General features: G+C 39.0%; 1 protein-coding gene across 1 annotated transcript in view; it reads left to right on the top strand.

Moving 5' to 3' along the window:
* Positions 1 to 26,426, top strand: part of PRKCE (protein kinase C epsilon) — a 296,445-nt gene that overhangs the window by 171,378 nt on the left and 98,641 nt on the right. The window contains exons 3-9 of the mRNA XM_071577229.1: positions 14,196 to 14,355; positions 15,285 to 15,319; positions 16,738 to 16,823; positions 19,594 to 19,726; positions 22,472 to 22,614; positions 23,789 to 23,885; positions 25,542 to 25,756. Of these exons, the coding sequence (XP_071433330.1) occupies positions 14,196 to 14,355; positions 15,285 to 15,319; positions 16,738 to 16,823; positions 19,594 to 19,726; positions 22,472 to 22,614; positions 23,789 to 23,885; positions 25,542 to 25,756 (869 nt within the window). The remainder of the gene's footprint in view (positions 1 to 14,195; positions 14,356 to 15,284; positions 15,320 to 16,737; positions 16,824 to 19,593; positions 19,727 to 22,471; positions 22,615 to 23,788; positions 23,886 to 25,541; positions 25,757 to 26,426) is intronic.

Raw genomic sequence — 26,426 nt, 5'->3', positions numbered from 1 at the left:
AGAGGATAGACTCCTTGCACTCCTCCCCTGCTCCAGCTTTGGGTCCCTCCCATGAGAGACAGACCTTCATGAGCTTGTCCAATGTGAATCCTTCATACTGGCTAAAGTTCTTCACAAGTCCTGGCAGCAAACCTGCTTCAGTGTGGGCTTCTCTTGCCACAGGTCTTCAGGTCCCACCAGAATCCTACTCCAGCACAGGCTTTCTGTGGGGTCACAGGCTCCTTCAGGCATGCATGTGCTGCAGTGTGAGGTTCTCCATGGGCTGCAGGTGGATATCAGCTCCACTGTGCACCTCCATGTGCTGCAGGGGCACAGCTGCCTCACCACGGTCTGCCCCACAGGCTGCAGGGGAGTCTCTGCTCCGGCTCCTCTTCCTTCGCCTCCTCTTCACTGACCTTGCCATCTGCAGCGTTCTTTCCACACACTCTTACTTCCTTCTCTGTCTGCTGTTGCACAGTGGGAGGGTTTTCTCCCCTTTTTAAATATGCTGTTCCAGGGGCACTCCCCCTGTCAGTGGTGGGCTCAGCCTCAGCTAGCAGAGGTCTGTCATGCCCCAGCTGGCACTGGCACACACAGGGAAAGCCCCTGGCAGGTTCTCACAGAAGCTGCCCCCATAGCCTGGCACCACCACTGAAACACTGGCACCCAAACCCCATACTGATTTGAATTCATGTGTCTGGTATACAGAGACAAGTGTGATTTTCCATTATATAGGTGGGGGGTTGTGCTCCACTAGAACTTTTTCATGCATTTCAGTCTTTAGATGCATTCCTATCACACTTTTCAAGCTTTTCTCCATAATCTGAATGCTCGTTATGTGTTGCTTCTAACAAAAGCCAGGGTTCTCATATGTGTTTTAGCTAGCACACTGTGCAAAACCTCAAATTCTGCAAAACTTTGCTGGGAATCATAAGAACCTTGAGAAAGATGCCTTTACTGTTCTTTTGCATGAAGACTTGCAAAAGGAAAAATCAGCAGTACATTTATTACAAATAAAAATATTACAAATCAGATCACAGGATGGACTGGTAGCAAATGCATGGTAGGACCTGAATTCCTTCTACAAAAGTAGGATGAGTTAACACTCTCATCTCATCTTATTATTCTGATTTTTTATTATTATATAGAGTTTGAATAATAAAATATTCTTTATATTGAAATCCAAAGCAAGTAAGATGCATTAAAGCTTCTCTTAATCTTGCCACTGAGAAATACTTCTGCCAGTCATAGGTCATGAGGGTGGTCATCTCCCCATTCCTGTCATGTGTCAGTCATCCCCTCAGTAAAAACCAATATAACTCATTCAGGCTCTGCTGACAACATGTAAACTCATCATCTGCAATTACCTCCTGACGCTGTGCCCATAAACATGCAAAGAGGAAGAAGATACTGTTTAGCATATGTTTCCATTTTTGCCTTTCATTAGATCTGTAGAATTAACATCTAGAAGAGCAGGTAAATAGGGCTTTAAATATTTAAAGATTTCCATTGAAACCCATGGCAGAGTGAATATTCTCTTTCATACAGCCATATCTAGAAGTGCTTTGCTTAACTGGGCTCTGAAAGTAGTATGCTGATAATAAATCATATTAAGAACTTTGGGATTTACATAATACATCTATTACTGTTCTCTGAGTGGAAATTTGTAGTATTATATTTAATGTCAAAAGACATAGATGTGAGAGTTGCTTTAATAGTGCTGCTTGTGAGTCAGAGATGTTCTTAATTAAGCTTTTGTCGTGTGCGTGGGGGGATATCAGAATAAGGAAAATTCCTCCCACGTTTGCAAGAAAGACAGTGGAAAGAGGGAATGAGTTCTTTTGTTGTGGATTTTTGTCTCTTAATAATGATTGCAAGAACTGCCCACTTAGGAAATGGGCAAGATGAGGCTTTTGGTAGAGGGTGACAGGATTGTCATAATATGCTCCTTAGTAACAGATAACAAACTAAAAAGAGCAGTGACATGTTGAAACACTGATGAAAGTGTGTTTTGGGTTGAATATTGGGCCAAAACTGGAAAAATTGTGGCAGATAATGTTAATTGGTGATGGCTGCACTGGAGAACAGTCCTTTCTAAGGTGATGTGTAACACTTGGGTCTTTCACTTGCTTTATTCAGTTCAACGGTAGAGTTGTGAGAAATGAAATCTAAAGGTTGATGACCTGTAGATTCCTACACCCTCAGTCCAGAAAGGAAAATGTTATCTGTGCAGTTCAAACAAGGACCCACTATTTCACCTGTTGAGTGCCCTGCAGGCTCCTCTGCAGAGCAAAGGTGTATCAAGTGTTTTTAGCATGCAGAACTCATTTATAAAAGATAAAATTGATGAAATAAAAGGAGAAGCACAGTTAAAGCTGCTTGAGATTGTATTAGAAAGTTTGATCTTTCTGTCAAGCTGCTGGCTGCCACCCATGAGGTGGCTCTTGGGGTTTCCTTGGTGCAGACTCGGCCTCAGGTTACCCTGGTGGGGCTGTCTCAGGGCATGTTTCAATGACGCCCTGATCCCCAGCTGCTCCTGCAGAATGGCCCAAAGTTTTCAGGGTTTGGTTTCCTGACTAAATGAGGAGCTGACATAGAGGAGTTCAGATAGCAGTGCCAACCAGGTGCTTCTTTCTAACATAGCAAGATACTGTGGTTTATTCTCTAACTCAAAAATTACCGAAAATTGTGTCATAAGAAGAAGAAATAATTTAACAGTGCCAAGGTACTGTTTCTGTGGGCAGTCCTAAGTATCAACTTATATAAGAAAACAAAGCCTTTTAAGTTATTTTGAAATAACAGTAGTTTCTTGGTTTGCTGTTGAAAGATTTCATTCGCAATGCTTAGTAATTTGAGTTTTTAATAGTATTGTAAATTATTTGCCTAAGCAGACAAAGCTACTGCAGTTACAATGAGAAAACAGGCACTCTGAAACTATTTGGCAAAGAGTGGCTATGAGATAATTGTCTTGTGTGTTATTTGTAGTAATATGTGCTGCTGCTTGGGTCAGATCATGATGTGTTTATCAGAACCATTACAGTCTCATCAGTGGGTTTATCTACACAAATGTACAGACATGTTGTGTCTTACTACTTCAATACTGTTGAAGGGGAGAAATAACTTCCAAATTTTAAAAAATTATTTTAATTTTTGAAGAATAGCATTGTCATTACTTGAAAATATGAGGACAAAAAGTTTGTAAATAAAATAATATACCACTGTCGTTCTCCCTGCCCTTGAAATTCCCTCTGACCTTCATGAGCATCTTTTGAGCAAATATTGAATATTCTGTGCTTTTTACTTTATACAAAATCAATCAGACTAATTGGAAGGAATTCTTCCTGCTTTGCATAAAGGAGGTACTGTGCAATCTTGTCTGGCTTCCTCAGTTATTACATGGATGCTGTGAGGTTCTCTGAATCTCAGTCAGTTCTGTAGTGGACTCCCTCTGCCTTATGGAGGATACAGGAAAACAGTTAGTACTTTACTGAGAAACAAATGAAGAAAACTTTTAAAAGGCAAAAAGAATCACTTCTCCAAGGTAAATTTAGTGAAGTTTGTGTAGTTTTCATGTCTGCAATTGTGGTTTTCCCAATTATAGGAAAGATTTCATTGCCACTGTGAAATACTCTGAAACCTCAATCCGTGTAATGTGTATTACAGGCTTGAGCTTGCTGAGGGCTCTAACCATTACAAAATGATGTTTTGAAAGCTGGCCTCTGTGACCTGTGTAGGTTGTGCACCACAGGCCCTTAATGTGGTTATATGAATGATAAGGTTTTAATATGGAAATTTTAGCACAAGTGAGCTTTGTTATATGCATTTCTAAGCTTGGATGGAAAGTAGTTGTTGCTATCAGGAGGGGGATCTGGAAAAGGAATTTACAAGAGAACTCTGAGATTTAGTAACTTGAGGCAGCGAATGATTTTCATTCCCTTCCTTACCTGCAGATGTCATGGCTTTTCTGCAGCTAGCATGTGAGTGGGATATCCACAGAAACCTGTTTAGTTCAAAGCATCTTCTGTCTTGCTGTGGCCTGAGGATTATGCAAAACTTCTGCAGTCATCTTTTCTGTGACACCCTGCTGTGACTCTGGCCATCCCCAGCCCCTGCTCTTTTGCATGTCATACACAGGATAATGGTTGCTTTGCTACAGTTACTTCAATAGTTTCGGTGCTGGCAAAAACTTGCTTTTTCAGGTTGCCATCACTCATCTGGCATAATTTACTGCAAAAGGATTTAGGCGGGATATTAGAAAAACAGCCTGCCTGCCAGAGCAGTGAAACAAGATACACGAGTGTGTTGTGGAATTTCCCTCACTGGAGATTTTCAAGAACCCTCAGAAAAAATGGAAGCTGAGGATGACTGACCCTTTCCCACTGCAGGACACTGGGGTCAGGAATTTCCTAGGTGCCTGCCACTTGGGCTTCTGTTATTCTATGGAAAGAAGCCAAGCTAGTGTTCAAGAAATATTGAATAAACAACTTCTGAAAGACCAGAAACCCCAGGCATACAAGGTTCTGTTTCACCGTGCTCTCTGTAGCTTTTGCAACTATTAGAAAAAGACTGCTGAACTCCTCTGATCTATCACAAACACTTGCTTAAAATAGTGTCATTTGGGATCTGTCTGGTTTAATAGTTACCTCTGGGAAAAGGGCTTTGTCCTGACATTTTTACAATGCTTGTTTTCCTTCTTAGCATCTCAACACCGTTTCCTTTCCAGGGAGCTGACAAAGGCCAGCAGCTCAGGTGTTGGCCCTGCCAGGAGGTCACTTGACCTTGCAGATCCTTCTGTACCCTGCAGCTCTCTTAAAACAAGCATGGATGTGGACCCCACTGGAAAACTTCATCTTCCACAGCAGCCCTGGCTGGGATGGTTTGTCTCATTTTAATTCTTTCCTTGAAGACAGCCAAAGGCCAGCCAGTGTGAGCATGTCTCACCAAAGTGTCACCAAAGTGTCATTCACCAGCACGAGTAGCTGGGTGTGCTCTGAGGAGCACAGTGCAATCAAATTGCAGGACGTGTTTGTAGACTTGCAGCAGTAACAGCAGGGAGATGAAGTCCCAGGGATAGCTTTTGGTCTCATCATAGTTGCAATCATCTTAAAATAATAATCTAATGTATGTAGTTTCTTCATTCAAGTATTGTCTGCTTTTTTAGCTTTCGTAGGTCGTTGACTTAATATATTGAGATATTTCGTCTTGTTAACCTGTCAAGACTTTACAGTAACAGTGCTAACACCAGGCTACTAAAACTGCTCATTGCTAACACTGTAACAACATGAACTGAGTATTACTGACACAAACTAAATTAGTTTTCTGCCTATAAGTTTATAAAGTCACGCTATGGCACTAAACTGGACTAATATTTTATGCAGTAATCTTTTTCTCCCAAATAATAGCTTTAGTATTTACCATATGTAGAATGCATTTCCACATCTCTAATTTCAGTTGCAGATTTACTGACTTAAGGGCATTGTGTTTAGAGTGAAGGTGTTTTTTCCTCCTTAAAGATAACACTGAAAGACTGTTGGGGTTTTTTTTTGCTTTGCTTTTTTTTTTTTTGTCCTGTCTGTGACATCATTTTTCCAACTGAAAAAGCTCTAAAGTCTGTCTTGTGGAAGAAGTTTTGAAAGTTGAAATTTTATTTTAAAAACCTTGAGATATGAAATCAGCTTTTCAGAAAACCTGTCGTATAGCAAAAACTTCCCTGTGGTTTTTCTGGCAATGTAACTAGTTTTGTCAAATAAAATGTAATGTGAAAATTATATTTACAAGTTCTTTATTTCAGGAATACACATTTCTTAAAATCATTAGTGTTAAATGCCACCACTAAAGAAATTGAGAGGAAGGTGGAATCTGTCTCACATTTGCTTACTTTGTGTATCTGACAGCTGTTTTACTATAGGAAATGCTATAGTCACCCTTCAAAATGAGCCCAGTACCCCTGTCATCTGTGGAAGCTGCCAAGGGTCTAAAAAATATGGCCCATATTTATATCCATCCCCTACCAGTTGTCCAGTTCATATAAGACAGAATGCTATTCATGAAATCCTAGGTTTATTAGAACATGCTGTATGATCATCTGAGGATGACCATGTGTAATTCCATGTTGTTAATACCTTAAGTTTGTGTAAGTTGTCACTAATTCTGTGCGTGTTGTGGAAATTGAGAGCAGAAACTTGTGAGGGCTAATCTTGAAGCCTTTCTTAAAGAAAGTCACAAAATCATTTAAGAGAAAGTTTTGTCTGAGCAGGTACAGGCACTAATCCTCCCTCACTGCAGCTCTGCTGTAGCTGAGCAGACAGGCCACAGCTGGGCAGCAGTGGTACCCCACCTGGTTGCTTCAGGTGCTTCTGGTTTTGAACACTGGGTCCAAATGTTTGCCAACCAGCAAGGCTGGGACATTTCTGAAAACTAAATGAGACTACTCAGTGTGCTGAAAATGCAATTGGACCTGTCGTATGTATGGAACTCTTCAGTATTTCTGGACATTATGTCCTCCTTTATTAGGTGTATTGAATATGAAAGTATCTCTGAAAGGATGTGGGGAGTTACCACTGTCCCTTCAGTCTTGAGTGAGCTTATAAATGTATTTGGGATAAGAATTAAGCATGTAGAGAAAGTTTGAATCATGTATAACTATTCATTTGACAGCATTATAGTGTTATTGGTATTTTGGTTTGAGTGCTTTTTTAAGAAAAAAGAAAGTAAAAGAAGCCCTTCAACAAAAGTATGTGCCTGTCACTACCCAAATCATAGAATCATAGAATCAGTTGGGTTGGAAGAGACCTCTGAGACCATCAAGTCCAACCCTTAATCCAACCTCACTTTGATTACTAGATCATGGCACTCAGTGCCACGTCCAGTCTCATCTTTAAAACCTCCAGGGTCAGAGAAACCACCACCTCCCTGGGCAGCCCATTCCAATGTCTGACCACTCTCTCTGTAAAGAACTTCTTCTGATATCCAACCTAAACCTCCCCTGGCAGAGCTTAAGCCCATGTCCTCTTGTCCTACTGTTGGTTGCCTGAGAGAAGAGACCAATCCCCACCTGGCTAGAACTTCCCTTCAGGTAGTTCTAGACAGTGATGACGTCTCCCCTGAGCCTCCTCAGGCTAAACAACCCCAGCTCCCTCAGCCTCTCCCCATAGGGCTTGTGCTCCAGTCCCTTCACCAGCCTTGTTGCTCTTCTCTGGACCCACTCCAGCACCTCAATATCTTTCCTGAACTGAGGGGCCCAGAACTGAACACAGTACTCAAGGTGTGGCCTCACCAACACAGAGTACAGGGGAAGGATCACTGCCCTGGTCCTGCTGGCCACGCTATTTTTGATACAGGCCAGGATCCCATTGGCCTTCTTGGCCACCTGGGCACAATCAATTTGATTTGTGTGCGTGTGAAGGGAACTTTTTAAATATATATAAGCGTCATCTCTTTTTTAGAGGAGAACTAAAGTGTTTAAAGATAAGCGAGTGTTTGAAGGCAAATACACTCACTGTATTTGGGCTTGATATATTCTAAAATTTATTCTTCATTGCATTCAGTAAATAGCTCGTGTTATAGATGTGTCTAGACACATATCTCTTCTAAAACTCACCCATTCTCTGAGCATTTTTTCATTTCTTTCATCGTCTTTGTTTTCTTGAACAATATAGTGTTATCTAAGGATCTGATTCTTCTCCTATTAAACAAGAAATTTCCTGTGAGCTTTCCTAAAGAAAGCAGATTCGAGGTATTGTAAGCAAAACCTGTATGTTTATTCCTTGTTTAAGAAATAGTCTGGAAACGTAATACTTGCAGAAAAAGACAGAAAAATTGTGTGTCCTTTCTGTGACTGTGGTAAACTATTCACTTGATTTCTGTGTTCATAAGTAACAACTTTATGAAATGATGTTGTAGCAGTAGCTTACCATTTTACTCTCAAAGATGCAAAATTAGTTTGTTGCAGGTATTACTACTAAGCAAGGGCTTTTTTAAAAGAAAGGGAATAGAAATGTAAATATATGTGGATGATTAGCTTTTTTTTTGCTTTTTTTCCCCTTGCCTTTAAAGTAGATTAAAGTCTTAAAGGCAAAATTCTGTAATGATTTCTGCCTGGAGAAATCTTGAGGACAGTATATATGCTTCTACTGTAACAGTCCAAAATAGAATATGGGAATAATCCTTTGAGACCTAATTTTGATGCATAATGATCTGGTTACACTCCATCCTGAATCCTGAGAAGTCCTGGACATCGTTCCTGCCCCTTCTCACTTTCCAACATACTTTTAGGCAAATTACCTCAGTCAATATCCTTCCTCCATTTAGACATTTTAGAGTGGTAAAACAAAAGCCCTATTTCAATACATAGATACTGGTTAAAGTGGTCAAGTTTAAATACAATACAAAAGCTTGTAATTTTAATCTTCAGCAATAAAACATCAATACAATCATTTTTCTGTTGCACTGTTGTTCAGTAAGGCTTAGTTGTAATTATTAAGGAATGGTGTTAAACCACCTGGTGTTTCTGGATACTGCTTCTGAGTTATGGATGACAGCAAGGTGAAGATACCCAAGAAATGCCCAGGGTGAAAAGCCCTTTGTGCCAGAAGTGCCGTGGAGGTGTCAGTGTTCGGTCGCGTGGGGTTCCCTGGCAGCTCCACCACCTGCTGCAAGTGTTGCCGTCATACACGGCCTACACTTTGGAGTTGATGGGGCAGTAGCCATTTTACTAAAGGGCTGGTTTGTTTGGTTGGTCTTTCTTCTCCATGCACTGTGGCAGTTTGATACCAATCCCCTCCAGATGAAGGGAAGGGCTCAGCATGTTCCCTTTTACAAGTCAGCATCCCCGGCAATAAAAAATGTTGACAAACCCTTCTATGTATGTAAGCTCTCTTGCTCTTTGTCTGCCATATTTTTTTGCATTTTTTTGCTTGTCAGAATTCTGTAAGTCCTCACAACATAGAAGCTCAGAAATGGAAATGTCTATGCAGGATAATTCTGTCTCTTGCAGTTAATGCTCCACACTGTGCCCTTCTCATTTATGCTGAAACCATTTTAGTATGAAACAAGACCTGACATGTTTGAGCCATTGTTATTTGGTGTACAGGTCTTTTTCTTGCAATCTTGCCTCCTCTGAGGGTTGCCAAGCATTATGTGTCACTTTCCTATCTTTTAAATTTTAAGTCATAACTCCTAAGTTATGACTTAGGTTTCGTGCTTAATGGATACTACATGATGAACAGTGTTACATGTAGTTCTGAACAGTTCATTTAAGCCTGCATTTTAAAATATTTTTTAATTTTTCTGCAATTTTTCATGCCAGATACTTCTGACTTTTATAACACTTCCCTTAGAGCTTGGAGTTAAGCCTACAAGTCGTTTCAGTCTTTGAAAATATAGGCATTATGTTTGTATGTACATATGAATACATAAAAGCCATTATATACTATTGTTCTTCAAATAACTCAGAGTTGCTCTTGGTTGCAATGAAAAGAAGTAGTAGCATTACTGGGTATGGTTTTGAGACAAAATTAGTTCTGAATTTTCCAGTTTTCAAATACCATCATGTAAAGCCTAAACTCAATGTGCTGCATTGACAGCATTCTCCATGAACACTTGGAAATTATCACAATTTCTTACTCCATCTGTTGAAAATTAAAATTAAAGAAATGCGTTTAAAAAGGATAAACTGAGTAATATAGAGGACAGAAGGACTCAAAAATCAAAACAGGAGAACAGAATGTACGTTACATAAAGAAACAGCCTTTCTGAGGAAATGATAACCCTCTGTGACTACTTAGTAGGAATACTGTGAGAAGAAATTGTTTATATTGAAAGTTGCTTATAGACTGGCTACGAATTTTAATTTTAACTCCTCTGCTAAGAACAGAAATGCCATGCACAGTGTGCAGTATCCTAATGGTTTTTTTCTAGACTCTTATATACTGCAGTAAGACTTTTTCCTCTTTAAAATATATTTGAAAGACCAGTATTGTTTAGGATGCTAATATTTTCTGAAGTATGTCTTGAAAACACTCATTGGTGCTTTTACTCAGATGTTGGGGTTTTCCCCAAGTACTCAACTTTCTGTTAGCATTTACTAACCTTTGCTTTCCTGCGTGTAAACAGTGGGAAAAGTTTGGCGAGAGCAGCGTAACTCCCTTTCTAAGTAGATGTCTTCACACAGTTTAATGAACATCTCTAGTGTGGCTGTTCAGCATGAAATAAATGGATTTTAATTTAGAGTGTTGTTAGTTCTGCTAGGAGTAAGTGGTTCACGGCCCTGGATATGAGCCAGCACAGATGTGATCATCTGCTTCTGAGTCACCTGGGACAGTTTCTGCCTTGTTTTATGCCTGTGGCCCACAACAGCAGTGTGAATCATACAATTGTTAAGGTTGGAAAAGACCTTTGAGATCATCAAGTCCAGCTGTTAACTCAGCACCTCCATGTTCAGCACTAAACCATGTCCTCAAGTGCCATATACACACATTTCTTGAATGCTTTCAGAGATGGTGACTCTTTCTGGGCAGCCTGTTCCAATGCCTGTCCACCCTATCAGTAAAGAATTTTTCGTAACATTCAGTCTGAAATTGTGCAAGACATGGCAGTGTTTTACTTGAGGACTGTGGAAAAGGATTGTTTCTGTGTTTTTCTTGGGTAGCAGTGAATAAGCCTGCTGAACCTGTGCTAAGTGAATGTAAAGCTCATGGGCGAGTTCATTTCCCTTCTGACTTGGTCTGCTGTGACGAAAGGCTGATGTCCAGTTGTCACATGATCAGTCATGCACTGTAATGTCAGATGTTTGTTTAGCCTGGAGGAAAGGAGCCTGAGAGGAGACCTTACTGCTTCCTACAACTGCCTGAAAGGAGGTTGTAGTGATGTGGAGGTTGGATTCTTCTCCCAAATAATAAGTGATGGAACAAGAGGAAATGGCATCAAGTTGTGTCAGAGGAGGTTTAGGTTGGAAACTTTTCTATATGAAAACGGTAGTTAAGCATTAGAATAGGCTACTTAGGGAAGGGATGGAGTGACCTCCATGCAGATATTTAACAGACATGTAGATGTGGTCCTCAGAGACATGGTTTAGTGGTGGATTGGTAGTGCTGGGTTAATGGCTGGAACTCAGTGACCTTTGAGGTCTTTTCCAATCATAACAGTTCCATGATTCTATGATTCTACGCTATTCCCAAGCCCTCTAAATAAACCAGTACTACTGCTGACTGAAGAGCTGGGGATTCTGCACAGGCTGTCATGAGAGGTGAGCAGAAGGCAGTCACTGCCCTTGAACATGCAGCTCATCTGTGCATTTGGACTCTAAAGCAGGACGTGGTGCATGGATTTGGCCAAGTGCTGGTCTTTAGTGATGAAAAGGGAGTAGCAGACTGACTGCAGAGGCTGTCTGGGGGGAACTGGCTAAAAGATCTCCAGCACTGTTCATGATAGACCAGGAAAACTGCAATTTCTCTGAGCTGTTTAGGGCATCCTTCACATACACAGAGATACTTGTTGTGTGGAAGTGATATTGATAATTGAGACTTGGCACTTAAACTGATAATTTCAGGTGTGTTTCTTGTATCTGTTTTCAAGTCAGTGCATTTCTGAAAAAATCACTCTTTTGTTGTTTTATTTAAAGTTTAAGTATTAGAAATGCAAATGGAATTTCATTGAAGTATTAAATATAGAAATTAAAGTAATGCAGTAAAATTACTTTTAAGACTTTATCAGTAGAAACAAAATGAACCAACCAACCAACCAAAAACCCCCTAGTGTTATAATACTGTTTTTTATAGCCAAAGCAAGATGAGGGTTTTACATGCTCTGTAAGATTACAGGTGCTTTATCTGTGAAGAATTGCATTTAAGATGAATAAAGGAGGAAAAGAGTATTGTACACTGATTATCATATCACATGTGAACTGTGCAGTGTCAGAACTCCTGTTTGTTTCATATAAGCAGACAACTTTGTGGGAACCCTTTCCAGAAGAGTTGGATTTTACCTTTCTGACATCCTGGCTGTGCGTATTTCACCAAATTCTACAGTCTGGAAGATAACCAGATGAACAGTCCCATGTTAATATAGAATTATTTCCTGTAATAATAGCTTTCAAAAGATTTCCAGCAGCTTTGTAGAGTCAATAAATCGTTCATACATGAGTCCTTGATAGGATTTGTAACTACTTGCTACGTATTCTTTGTGGGAGACAGTCTTTCTCTTGAGGAGCTGTGATATTTATTAAGCATCAGAGTTTTGCTTAATATTTAAAAGTAAACATAATTGACAGCATAAAACTAAGCATCATTGGTAACTATTTGGTATTTCTTATCTCTTTATCAAAGGGTGACCTGAAGCCATTGCTTTTTGATTGTTCTTCAGCATAAATAAAAGGGGTAGCTTTGTGTATGAGTCAATGTTTATTTACTGAGAGCTCACTTTAGAATAGAAAAGTAATATCATTCTGGCCATCCCACAGATGTGTCATCTTAGAGTGAAAACTCAATGTATTAAGTTTTTGTAAGACATTAATGTGTATAGAGCTTAGGCTCTTTAGGGCATAAATGAATTTGCTGTTGTCGTGGAGTTTAGCCTTTGCTCTGCAATGAAAGACATTGATCTTGATTTGTTCATCTCTGCTCTGTATTTTCCCAGGATATCCACCCATTGGCTTAATTTAAGATAATTTTCTCGGAATTCCTAAATCAATACCTTCTAATTTTACAAGGCTCAAAAATTGGATTTATTGTAATGTTTGTAAAAGAATCTGAGACCTTTATACACTGAGTTTTTCTCTGACATAGAATTTTCTATGTGCTATTATTAAGTACTTCACTGTTGTTTGGGCAACTCAATTGTGCACAGACGAGCTTGCAACAGATCAAAGCTGGTGTTTTTAGGCCATTGTAATGATGCACAGTAGCTGAAATGCAAAGAATTAGAAGTGTTAACTACAGATCAGAGTGTTACATGCACTGAAATATTGAGTGCATAGATTCAGGTGGCAATGAATATGGTCCCCTCCAAATCTGATATGCTGGTTTGCCAAGACATGAGAGAGGCTTAGGGAATGCTTGTAAAATCTGTCTTTCATTAACAACTGTGTACCATTCTTCATTGCTAATTCATCCTCGGCTTTGCTTAATGCAAACAGAATACTATGGCAGTGTTAGTGATACTTTTCAAAATAAGACTTTGGGGGCAAAAGACCCAATGCACTCAAAGAATTTTTTCCAAATGTTTTCATTCTGAGATGTATCAACTTCATTTTATACTTCCTCTACCATTAAGTCTCATATACAATTAGAGTAGGACTCGGTTCAGAGGAGCTAGTCCCCTCGCATGAACATTAATGTGTATTATATCAAAGTGGATTATTAGAGCCTGAAGTTCAGATCTTAGTCAGGAATTATACAATATAGTCAGTTCTGGATGGAATTTTTTGTTCTGCTTGATAGTATGTGTTTGTACTCAGCTTTCTTTCACTTGTGTGAGCACTTTCTGAATGTAGAGGGACCAGGGGATGTTGGGATCCTTTTTTTCCCCCTGAAGATCAAATGAGATGGAGGTCTGAGCTGTTTGGAGGATCTAGCTGGGTAGTTACTGGTAAGAGGTTGTTAGTGTTCTTGATAGTGATAAAGTACAGATTTACTCCCATCTTAGGCAGTTAAATGCCTCCCTGACATCCGATCCCGTCAGATCTCGGAAGCTAAGCAGGGTCAGCCCCGGATTAGTACTTGGATGGGAGACCTCCTGGGAAATGCCGGGTGCTGTAGGTTCTAGTCCTAAGGACTTCACTGGCACTGTCTAAGCTCGCTCGGCCGTGGCAGATGAACCTCAGGACTTAAACGGTGGGGCCAGTTCTGCGCACACTGAGCCTCACCTAAAATCCACTGCGCAGGCTGGAAGGGCACACCCACGTGGGGAGAGCCCTGCCCAAAGCTTCGTTCGCGAAGCCAAGCCACACACACACAACACACACTCCCATTTTAGCGTGAATTTACAGATGAAGGTTTAGAAGAAATAGACGTTCCTCTACTAGGCAGTGAAAACCTTTGCCCTTTAGTACTTGATGCTAAAAAGTTAAAAAAAGTATCCACAACATAAGGAAGTTGTTGCACCGCTAGTTGGAGAGGGTTATTGTTATTTTTGGTGAACATGTAATTGTGCACTGCGTTTGAATTTCCCCATCCTTGCATGTGACACGGCAGTACTAATGGCTTTTCCCTCTGTTTCAGCACCCAAAGACAATGAGGAGCGCGTGTTCCGGGAGCGCATGCGGCCCAGGAAGCGCCAGGGGGCCGTGCGGCGCAGAGTGCACCAGGTCAATGGGCACAAGTTCATGGCCACCTATCTCAGACAGCCAACGTACTGTTCGCACTGCAGAGACTTTATATGGTATGGATCGACTCTGGCACTGCTTTCTTTGCCACTTCCAGTTGAGGAGTTAACAAACCTTCCTGTTCTGCTGAAGTAAAAATGGCATAGAGCAGTAATTATTTTCCTCTTCATTTTGACGCTAAGTTGTCATCAGTTTTGCAGATGGTAATAGAATTCTGTTAAACTTCCATCCCAAATGTTATAATTTGTTGTGTTTGTGTTCTTTCTCCTCTGAGCCACAAAGTTCCATATTTCCCTACCTAGTGCACACAGACAATTCTAGGTAAACAGCCAGTCTAGTATTATGTGGGTGCCTAAGTGTAGATTTAGACCTAATATTAGACATTTAAATTTTGTCAAGATGACAGAGTGTATCATTAGATTACTCAATGTCACTATCTTCCTCCTAGGACATGTCAAACTCCTGTATATCGTATTGAAGTTAATGAAATATGGGAATATTAGACTTCTAATGATCCAGGGATTTGGGTGCTCAGTCTCCAGTGTCTCTGTTATTACAATTAACATCAAGAACTCCCTTCTAGAAATTATTTACATTAGTTTTGAGTGCTCACAATTTTCAGATAGGAAAAAGTGGTGGAGACATTGTTTTCGGTTATTTTTCAGAAAATCTTGATGTTTCCCAAAGTGACCTAGAGATACTGACTTGCATTTAAGGCCTAATGTGATCTATGATTAAACTGTCTTAAGAGTGTGTAATAAACCAGTCTTTCTAATGTAAAATTATGTGAATTGTGCATGCACTCACCTACATTCCTCTAAAAAGCCACTTGAACTGATCTCAGTCTGGGCATATAGTTATAAAATGATTAATTATGCAAAGCTATTCTTTAAACTTTTGCATGTCCAGTGAAGAGAGGGAAAAAATGTGTTGATTTTACAACATATTTCGTCTTCATTTTCTAAAAGACTCTTTTACTTTTCAGGGGTGTAATAGGAAAACAGGGATATCAATGTCAAGGTAAGAGAAAATCAACTGGGGGACAGATTGAATGTATTTATTGTGTTACAATGAATATGTAGTAAGACATTTTTATCAGGCATCATATATGTACAATGCCAAGAATTTAACACATGATGATCAGAATAAGCTGATCTCAACAAATGCACAACCAGTCACAGTAAAATTTTTCTAAACTGTTGGTCTTGGGCATCATGTATGAAGTAGGGGTTCAGCTAACAACCCTGAACATCAGATCCTGGATATCTCTTAATGCATATTCATCTAAGGGACCATATCTGCAGATGTTGGTTTCTTCATTTTTCAGTTCTTGTGTTTTAAAATTGGGAGTTCTTTATTCTGCGTAAGATTCTTTGTTTAAAAATTCCAGGTAATTGCAAAGACTGTAATTAAATAGATGAGATAATTACAGAGGTCATCATTAGAGAAGGTTATAGCAAAGACTGCAGAAGTGCTTCATTTTCAACTCCCATTTTTCAACTCAGTTTCTTGTACTCTTTTTGTGCAATCACCTTTTGGAATGATGTTTTACTATTATTTCTCATCTAACAAGTAGAAACAATCAAGTTAGTGATGATTTTTCGGTTACAAAAGAGTTGATGAAATCTCATTGTAACTAAATAAATGCAATTTTTTTATAATTTTGCATGCTATAGTAAGAATTACTGTATTAACACACAGCAGAGGTACATTGACTTCTGGCTACCTTTTTTTCTTACAAAAGTGACCAAACTGGAGAAAGCAAAATACATTCATTCACTATGAGGTCTTTTACTTTGGTTAATGACCTTGAATTCCATAGTATGATAGACCTCACAATTGTTAATCTTATCTGTCATATCTGCAAATGTTATTCATTGATTAAGTAATCAGGATGTGTACTGGCAAAGCATTTTTGCCTCCTGAAAACTTTTACTGTTATCAACTTAAGATAATGTGTTACAGAAAAAATGTTTGAACTTTTTTTTCTGTTCTTTTGACTTTTACAATGAGTGATCTTTATGTCTGTTTTCCTCTGGAAGCTCTTTAGACAGGAATTTTGCCATTGTGTCTCATATGATGTGTCAATCATGGACTTTATCAGATAACTAAAATAGCATATGTGAAATTTGAGAAAAATTGTGGCTAATATTTTAGAAGCTAATTTGTGGTTTTGCAGACTGAGATTTTGGGAAATATGCTTTAGTTATCTTAGAATTCTTTGGTCTATGCTTTAGTTATCTTAGAATTCTTTGGTCTGTTGAAAGTCATTATCTTCTGCCTTTGTAAACCAACTTATATCATAGGACTCACCAAGTCACCACCAGTCACTTGCACACTTTTGAGTACCTGTGTTTCTAGTCTTCTGACATCAGACTTTTGCTTTCAGATTAATGTTCCTTGAAATCTCATACTTATATCTGTGTTTTTCTTTCTAGTTTGCACTTGTGTAGTCCACAAGAGATGCCATGAACTTATAATAACAAAGTGTGCTGGCTTAAAAAAACAGGAAACTCACGATGAGGTAAATGTTTATGGAATAATTTTTCTAGATAAAACTCTTTCATCTGTGCAAAGTAGTGTCATCTCCTCTGTTTAATCAATAAATGTTACAGACCGTTTTGTGCCCTTCTGATCATCTTGTGGTGTAGCATTTACTTTGGAATGGCAGATTGCTATCGCAGTTTCATGTACGTAGGAATTATCATACAGCAATTCATTTCTATTTAGTATACTCTCTAAGGCAGTTAAATGCCTCCCTGAAATCCAATCCTGTCAGATCTCGGAAGCTAAGCAGGGTCAGTCCCGGATTAGTACTTGGATGGGAGACCTCCTGGGAAATGCTGGGTGCTGTAGGTTCTAGTCCTGAGGACTTCACTGTCACTGTCCAAGCTCGCTTGGCCGTGGCAGATGAACCTCGGGACTTAAACGGTGGGGCCAGTTCTGCGCATGCTGAGCCTCACCTGATAATCCACTGCGCAGGCTGGAAGGGCACACCCACGTAGGGACAGCCCTTCCCAAATCTTCGTTCACGAAGCTGAGCCACACACACAGTATACTCTCTGTAACATCTGAATGCTTGAAGTCTCGGAGAGCTCCTTCCACTTAATTTTTAACATTCTCCATTTCTGAGTTAATACAAGTTTTCTCATTTTAATTGAAAAGAAGCAGGCTGGGATCCTTTACTCCCTCAGCTGCATTTTGTGTGTCTGAGTCATTAACAGCTGATAGGATAAGTCACTATGCTTGTGTATTTTGCATCAGCATGAAAGACTGTGCAGAATTTGCTTGCAATGTCTTGCCTCAACAAAGACTGCATCCAGGCTGTCAAAGTGTAGAGCAAAAGCCATCCATGTGTTGAAGAAGGTCTGTGGATGCTACGTAAAACAGTATTGATAACACAGGATACTGCATAGCTGGCAGGTTTTCCAGCAATTACTTCCCACTTCAAGCAAACTTTTATTAATGGAATTAACACAATATTTCCTTTATGTTATCATGCATTTAAATAAATGAAGACATCACTTCTTTGCCTTCAGAACTGTACTGTCAGGGAGGTTAGTCTATCTGCAGCTACCTGGAAAGAGTGTCAGTCTCTTCCCAGGTAACAAACGGCAGGGCAAGAGAAAATATTGCCTCAAGTTGCACCAGGTTTAGAATAGATAAATTAGATCAATTTCTTAATGGAAAAGGTTATGAAGCATTAGAACAGACTGCCCAGGGAAATGAGGGAGTCACCATCCCTGTAAGTGTTCAAAAATCCTATCGTTATGGCACTTGAAGACATGGTTTAATGGTGAACATAGTGGTGGTACTGGTTGACAGTTGGACTTGCTGGTCTTAAAGGTCTTTTTCAACCTTAATGATTATGTGGTTCCATGACCTGCCAACAACACATTCAGCTCTGGATCAGAAGATAAAACAAAGGAACCCTTTCATTTAAGTTAAAGGTATCTCTCAGCTAAGATGGCCCTTTTATGGTAGGTTAGAAATCAGTGTTAATTTCTGTGGACAGTGATACACCAGAGAGTGATGTTACTTAGACTCCTCGGCTTTGGGGTATCCTTTTACAGATATATTGAAGGGGACAGAGGGAGGACTGTAGTTATTTTTTTAAAAAAAGTTTTAGCCCTCAACTGTAAACAGTGAATGCTTTATCTTATACATAAGTTTTTTCTTTGTGTTTCAACGGAGAAGCAAATGAATGCTCATTGTCCTGTTCTGCTTTGTGCAACATCAAGGGCCTGCTCTCTCTCACCATAAGATTAGTTGAGGTAGTCTTTGGGTGATCACAGTTCCTTGGCCACATAATAAAAATACATTTCTTAATTTTATTTGTTAAAAAACTACATTCATATGATTGAAAAAGCCTAGTTTTAAATTGCAATTCTGAGTTGTATGCAACAGAGCAGTTTTAATGGATGCTTTCGACTTTGATGTGAAGTTTCAGTGAGGCACTAACTGATCTCATTCTTCCTGTGCAATTCACTACCATTTTCCTTCCTGGAAGCATTCTTTAATATCTGGTTCACAACCAGTATTTTACATCTGAAATGTGATCATGTGCCTGTGATTGTGATAAAGGACTGTGTTTGGCTACTGCTGGTTTTGCCTAGTGCTCATAGGAAGATACAAAACCTTGCGTAGGTTTATATTCCCAGGCTCCAGACTGGTGGAGACTTGTGTACTTTGCTGATGTAATGCTCTCATTGTTCAAAAGGGGTACTAGATCACTGGAGAAAAGCCAGCAGTAATAGGAAAGGGAAGGAAGAACATAAAAATAAATCTCCTGCTATGCAATGGCCACTACTAAAACTCACCAATTGCACCCTTTAATTAGTACGTAATCATACCTTGGAATCCCTGAACACAACAGTCTATCATTGTCATTATCATAATCTAAAGAAGAGTGGGATATGGAAAGGTAAAGGGTTTATAATATATTTCCCTTAGTCCTGTACTAGTTTGGCCTCCTGCACTTAAAACAATTGGGAGTGACTTCCTTGCCTTCCACATTAAGAGATCTTTCCTGATAGCTATGTATTTGTTGTTACCAGAAGTACTAGGAAGTAGACTCTTTATCTCTTGGACAACAGCTGCCCTTCCCCCACTTTTCCCCAAATAAAATGGTGAGAAGAACTCTGGAGTTGGAGTATATCTAATGCAATGGTCTTCATCAGACCTGTTTCTTCTTGTTTAAATTCTGCATGGTTTCAACATGTTACAGGGCCTTGGCACGCACTGATTGCAAAGAAATTAATTAGAATCAAATATGCTGTGCTCTCCTTTTTTAGCAAGTGGGATCCCAGCGTTTCAGTGTCAACATGCCTCACAAGTTCAGCATTCACAATTACAAAGTGCCCACCTTCTGTGACCACTGTGGTTCATTGCTCTGGGGTCTTTTGAGACAAGGTTTACAATGCAAAGGTAAGGCACCACTTCAGAGCTTTTCTTTTTTTTTGTGAGTGACTTGTAGGCTTGGCAAGGCTTTAGGTTATTCTGTCTATGTCAACATGTACAGAAATTATTAGAAAGGTAAGTAGTGGACTGATGTGAGGATTGCCCTCATGGTTAGAAAATTGCCCTTTACTAGCATCTGTCAATAACAGATGCAGAGTTCAGGGGTGAAGAAACATTTTGCTCTGACTGCCATGCCACACAGTATGTTAGAAGTTGACAGAAAATAAGGAGCATGAGAATTTACATCCCTTCAGTTTATGTGCCTTTTTTGTTTTCATATTTATTAAACCTTTTAAACATCATTATTCCAGCTACTATTCCTTTAATACCATCTTCAAAAATTGCTATTATGTATTGGCTAGACTAGGCAGAACCAGTCCTGTGTGCCCATATCCAGATTATGATGTATTCCAATCCAGCTAAATCATCCTCTGGCAGACCTGATGGTCTGCCTAGCCCCTCTGTTCCGTAAAATAAAGGATTCATTATGTTCTGCAGCTTAAGGACTATGTACTCTGTACAGGAACTCTATATGAAGTTATAGCTGAAAGGTGCATTCATATCATTTTAGCTGTCAAAAATGTTTAGTTCCGTATGTCTTTGTTTCAAACTGATCTATGTATTACAAAGTGGGGGGAAAACAGTACAAACACTTGCAAAGAAAAGTATTATTTTAGAAATAGTGCATAAAATACTTCAATTCCTGGGCTGAAGGGAATAATGTCATGAAGATTGTCAGATTCTTAGAAAGTAGTGCCTAGTGGAATTATAAGCATTTTCATTTTGATGTGTAAATGAATAGATCTATCTTCATAAATACGAAAATCATGTTATGTGCAGTTCTCAACAGCAGGAACATGGAGTCACACATATGTATAAACATACTGTCTATTAAATATATCCTTTGCATCTAAGATGAGATGTAGCTAACTGTAGATGAAGGTTGGACCCAGTGTTTCATGTCACAAATGGCTTAGCAGCAAGTGAAAGAAGATATTTCTTCCATGGCAAAGTTATATACTGTGAGAGTGTTCTGAAGTTCAAGCCTTCCCCTGTGATTCTATCTAGTGAGCAGTGAGGAAATGTTCCGCTCTAAATACTATTACGTTACTGATTTATTTGAAGACTTTGCACAAATTCCATCTTAATGGAGATACATTCAGTGAAGATTTTTCAATTAAACCAGGGGTTTTTTTAGCCAGAGCTACAGTGTCTCTCCACCTAATCTGTGAATATATGCGTTCACTTTCACGTCTCAAGTACCATAGTGGTTCATTTGCTGTTAACTGCAAAAAGATAAAGTTATTTCTCATATCTATGCATTTACTGTGTTGCAGATGCATAGATGCAATAGTGCAGAGAGCCTGTGTTATTTTCTTACTGTTCATGAAATTACTGCTTATAAAAATGTAGTGTTGTCTGCATGTGTAACTCAGCTGAGCTGGAAATGTCATTTTCTCAGTGCTTAGTTTTCTCTCTCTAACAAGTGCTGAGTGACTCCCTTCTTCAGAGATGTACTTGCTTGCCCAGTGTGGTTACCAACACTTTGAGAAATGTGTAACAGAGGTTTATTTTTCTTCTGGGTTTTTTCCACTGGTCATTCCCGTGTATCTTTTTGCAAAATATGTTCATAAAGTTGGACTGTAGAAAATTTTCCTCCTTGCTTTATTTTCAAGCAGTTTGGTTCCTCGATATCTGCAGTTCTGGATCCTAGGTCAGATGTTTACTTGCTGCTAAGATTTTCTCACTGCATATACATTCACTGAAAATATCATGTTTAGCAATTCTTTGCTCTTCTAGTGAGCTGACACGTATTTAAAAAGGAAAGGCAGTGGCTTTCTGAAGCACATGGTTACTGCCAGATACAGTGCCTGGGTGTAGTCCCAGAAGCAAATGTGTTTTTTCTTTAGGGCTTGTACAGTGAAAGCATCGTTGATGAAAAATATAATGAAATGCAATTTTATAAATACTTCCTTCTTTATTTTCTCTGAAAGGTAACGAAGTGAGGAATTTGAGCAATTGAATGTTAATCTAGCATTTAATTACACTTGCAGTTTTGCCACAAGAGGGCACTGAAGTCTCAGATAAAGTGTGTCACCCGCTCCTAACTAAACCAATCTCTGCCAGTTTCAATGAAACTGTTTGCACCTGCCCCATAGTCTGGAAGCAACGTAACTTTTTTCCCTCTTATTAGTGTATGCAGGTTTCAGGAGCTTTAAGAGAAAGAGCTTTGTAACTGGGTTGCCATCTAAAGAAAGTTAGTGTCTAACATTCAATTTTTATGAGAACTTAAAGCACTGTTGGTTTTATCATTGCCTACATTAGGAGTTCGTCTGCTTCAGTAGAATAGAGTAAGAATCAACAATACATATGGATCTAATGTTGTGCTCTTGGTAGTGGACTGTTAAAATCCAAGTTCTGAAGGACTTTTCTTCTAATTCAAATTCTATTTAAGAACTACAGGATCATTAGGTATTTTTGTTTGTTCCTGTGTCTGTTCTGGGTACTTTGTGAAAACACTGTTCTACATTATCATACGAATAACATTGTATTAGCTTTGAAGTGTACCTTCAAATCAGGCAAAGTATTTTTCTCTGGGACTGTATTTATCTGAAAAAGTTCTTGGTAGGTCCAATAAAGTCTGATTTAGGTAAGACAAGTGCATGGCAAGGCAGTATTTAGTTTACTGTATTACTTCACATCTCATTACAGTTTGCAAGATGAATGTACATCGACGCTGTGAAACAAATGTGGCACCAAACTGTGGAGTGGATGCCAGAGGCATAGCTAAAGTTCTCGCAGATCTTGGGGTCACTCCAGATAAGATCACTAATAGTGGGCAGAGGAGGAAAAAGGTAATTTTACTATGGATTATTACATTTTAAAAATGATATAAGCATGACTGTATTGTAGCTTTATTAGTTGGGTTCAGTCCTACTCAGCTGACTGCTATAATATTTTTTTTAGGTCAGTATAGATCTAAGACTTTGGCTTTTGTTTTATAAGTGCAAATCATCTATTCTAAATTTTGATATAAAATTTGTTTTGACCTGCTACAATGCTGCCAACCCAGAGTCCATATATTGTTTGGAAGAATTTCCCCTTTTTAATTTTGAGGAAGGAGATTTGACAGAGAAGCAGTGTATGACACAACAGTTCATAAAAACATAAATGTCTGTTTGGCTCGGAATTGGCATTGGATAAGTGATTGACTGGGAGACAGATCTACTCCATACAATAGTATTGCCAATGCTGATAAATGAGCAATGTGCTGATTCTCATGAAGAGGAGCTGTTTGCCATATGACAGTTCCACAGTTATCATCACTATTGTAGGAAGAACCAGGCTGTTTTAGAAGTAAAAAGCATAGCTCACCCCAAGTGCATCTAAAGCTGATGGAGTTATAGTAGATTGATGATATGTATCAGAATGAGCCCACGCTTTGTATCTTTCATTTTCATGGTTGTGACAACTGGCACATTGCTCTCACTTACAGAAGGAGGCAATTTTTACCATAATTTCTTTAAACATTGACATTTGCTTCTGTTTGTTTTCTCATTTATTGCACACTGGGATCCCATGTGCAGTTTAAAATGTTACAGGAATGTAGAAAACTCAAGAATGAATTAATTGATCTGACGCTCCTGGGAAAAGGTGTTGTCATGTTGTTACGGCATGAGTTAGTTTGCAGTGCTTACTGATAGTTGGAGTTGAACATATTTACAGATAGATTTGAATACATGGTGGCTATTCAAAACTTCTCCACTCACTGGATATGTTTACTACATTTATTTTGTCTTAAGACCCTGTTTTTCTTTCAATTGCCTCTTCTTTCTGTTTATATTATGGTCTCTGTTTGATGTGATGCCATCTGCTATATGGCTGAGGTTCTACCAGTAAGAATCCATAGTGCTGGAATACTTTCACTTTCCTTCATACTTCCACTTATGAATAAAAGTTGTTGAATTAAATTTCCTTGTGGCATGGGAAGATGTCACAGCTGAGTAATACTTTTGGAATTGTTCTTAGCTAATTGCAGGTGCAGAGACTCAACCACCAGTTCCGGGAAGCGCATCATCAGAAGAAGATAGGTCAAAGTCAGCACCAACATCTCCATGTGATCAAGGTTAAACATATCTGTTTCCTAACTGACATATTTTGCCACCCATTTTCCTTCTTTATGAGGAGTAAAAAAGCTATGAGCCCCAGCCTATGTATCAGTGAAGTAGTTACCGCCAGATATTGAAGCAATTAAAGTTATGAACTGAAAAGCTTTTTTAAAAGGCCTAATTCTCATTTCATTTAAATTTGTGAAATTAAGTAGCTTTTAAAGGGAAAATTATAGAACAGTCATCTTAAAATATTGTTAAGTTGACTAGATGGGTCCTTATCAACAAAGTATCTTTATGGAAGGAGTTAATATATTCTATTGTAAGAGTGAGAAGATTTTAAATAGTAACACAGAACTTGAGAGAACCTCTATTTATCTGAAAATCCTCTATCTGTTAAAAAGTTTTTGAGATAAAATGGACTCCTTGTAATTCCATGTTGAACATTTGTGACAACAAAAATTTTCACCCAGAAATGCTCTGCTAGCGTGCCCATGTGGTCTCTGGAAGCTTCATAAAATCATGTTTCTTTTCAACTATTTTTTCATGCACAGATGTGAACACAAAGATTTTAATCTCCATTGATATTGCCTGATTTCATTGAGCTGAACAGCCGATTGACAGAATGTGTATGTCAGCAGCACTTTTGAGTCTGATTTACTTGTTGGTTTTAAAATTCAGAAGTTTGTGGAGTATCTTACGTACCATCATGTGTGTAATCTGACAAATGAAAAATTTTTACATAGGAAGACATTTTTATTTCAAATTCTTTGGAAGTTGTTTGCGGGTGAGAAATTTCTCAGCCTTATTTTAGGGAAGACATTTCCAAAGCCCCATTGTAGTTAAGTACTGTGAACCTCTGCATCCAGAACTGATTTAAATTCATCAGCCTTTTGGTTTCACAGACATTGTTTTGATTAAATGGTAATTTATAAAATATCTGATGTTTTTCTTAAAAGAAGAACAAAGATTCTAAGTTCACACTAAAATTTCACTCCATGGCTATCCAGTGAAGTTGTTGTTTCCAAGGCCATCAGGCAGAAGTAACGTGCAAGAGCTTGGGACAGACCCCGAGGTCCGTTAGTCACCAGAACTCACTGCATTTAGGACTGAGCAACCTTCAGAACCATTTAGCACATCTACACAATTGCTGCTTGAAGCAGTACTGGGAAGTGTTCAAAAAATACTTTATTGGCAGGCATCTGATAACAGCTGGAGCTGAATAAGATGCTCCATTCATGTTGGCTTCAAGGTCTGGGGCGCCCAACTATGCTTTGAACTTTTGAAGACACAGCTCTAAAATACTTAAGCAGGAAGATGAGTAAGTGCTGCAGGAAGATAGGAATATTCAAAACAAAGTACTTCTCTGTGGTACAGGAACACCCAAAGTCACTAAGACAACTATTTGGCTCCTGTTCTGACTTATCTTTCAAGTTTTGGATATGTCATTCTCTTAGGTTCATTTTAAAAGGCCACCCTTCCTGTTAGAGCAGAGTTTTGGCTGATTACTGCAAGGTGGAGAAGCAGTTTGCTAAATCTGTATTCTTAACCACAGAGTACTCTTAAACACAGCATTTGGAGATGATGAATGTCCCTCCCCACACTGATACAGAATAACACAGGCTGTTTTTCTGACGGTTGGTTAAAACTAACTTTTCCTCACATTTCCACAGAAATCAAGGAGCTGGAAAACAACATTAGGAAAGCATTATCATTTGACAATCGGGGAGAGGAACACAGAGCAACAGCTACAACGTCAACAGACAACCAGCTTAACAAACCTGGAGAGAATGGTGAAAATGGGGAGGTCAAACAAGCCCAGGGCAAGCGAATAGGCCTTGAAGAGTTCAACTTCATCAAAGTATTAGGGAAAGGCAGCTTTGGCAAGGTAGGTAGCGCCTTTTTTTTTTTTTGAAAATGGTATGCAGGGTTTTTATTCTGTACTGCTTTGAAATTATTCATAGTGACATTTAGAAAGTGCTTCCACCCTAGGGATGACCCATTGGGTAAAAGTAGCTCTCACTCAACAGATCAGAAAGATCAGCCTCCTAATGAGCTGGCATTTTCTGTGCTTTAGCTCAGTTTGTTAACTAGGGTCAAGCCTTTTGAAACAAAATGTCAGTGTTCCATTATTTCAGGATATTGGTAGTAAAGACATACATACAGTTGCTTACATACTGTTCAACAAAATTTCTTGTGGTCAAGTAGAAAAAAATCATCTCAGCAATAATGCTGTGCAGTTCCTTCACTTTCTAGATAATACCCAGTTCAAGTTTACTTATTTCACAGAACAGTTTGTGTGCTTGTTTTTCCTCAGTGGGTGTGTTCAGTGCTGGGGAAAGCAGAACTGAAGCATTTCCACTCAGATATGACAAGCTCTTAGACGGCTGCCCAAAATACCACATAGCCAGCAAAGATGTAACTCACCAGATACCTTCCCACAGCAGGGAATTGATGAGGGTGGAAGGGGCATTGCTGTGTTTACAGGGCTTAGAGATTTTCTTTTCACAGTGCTGTATACCATGGAATCAAAGAGGACTGAAATGTGAATCTGTTTC

The sequence above is a fragment of the Pithys albifrons genome, chromosome 2 (assembly GCF_047495875.1).
Source record: "Pithys albifrons albifrons isolate INPA30051 chromosome 2, PitAlb_v1, whole genome shotgun sequence".
Classification (NCBI taxonomy): domain Eukaryota; kingdom Metazoa; phylum Chordata; class Aves; order Passeriformes; family Thamnophilidae; genus Pithys; species Pithys albifrons.
Note: the sequence above shows the minus strand (reverse complement) of the source record. Positions and strands in the feature narration are given on the sequence as shown.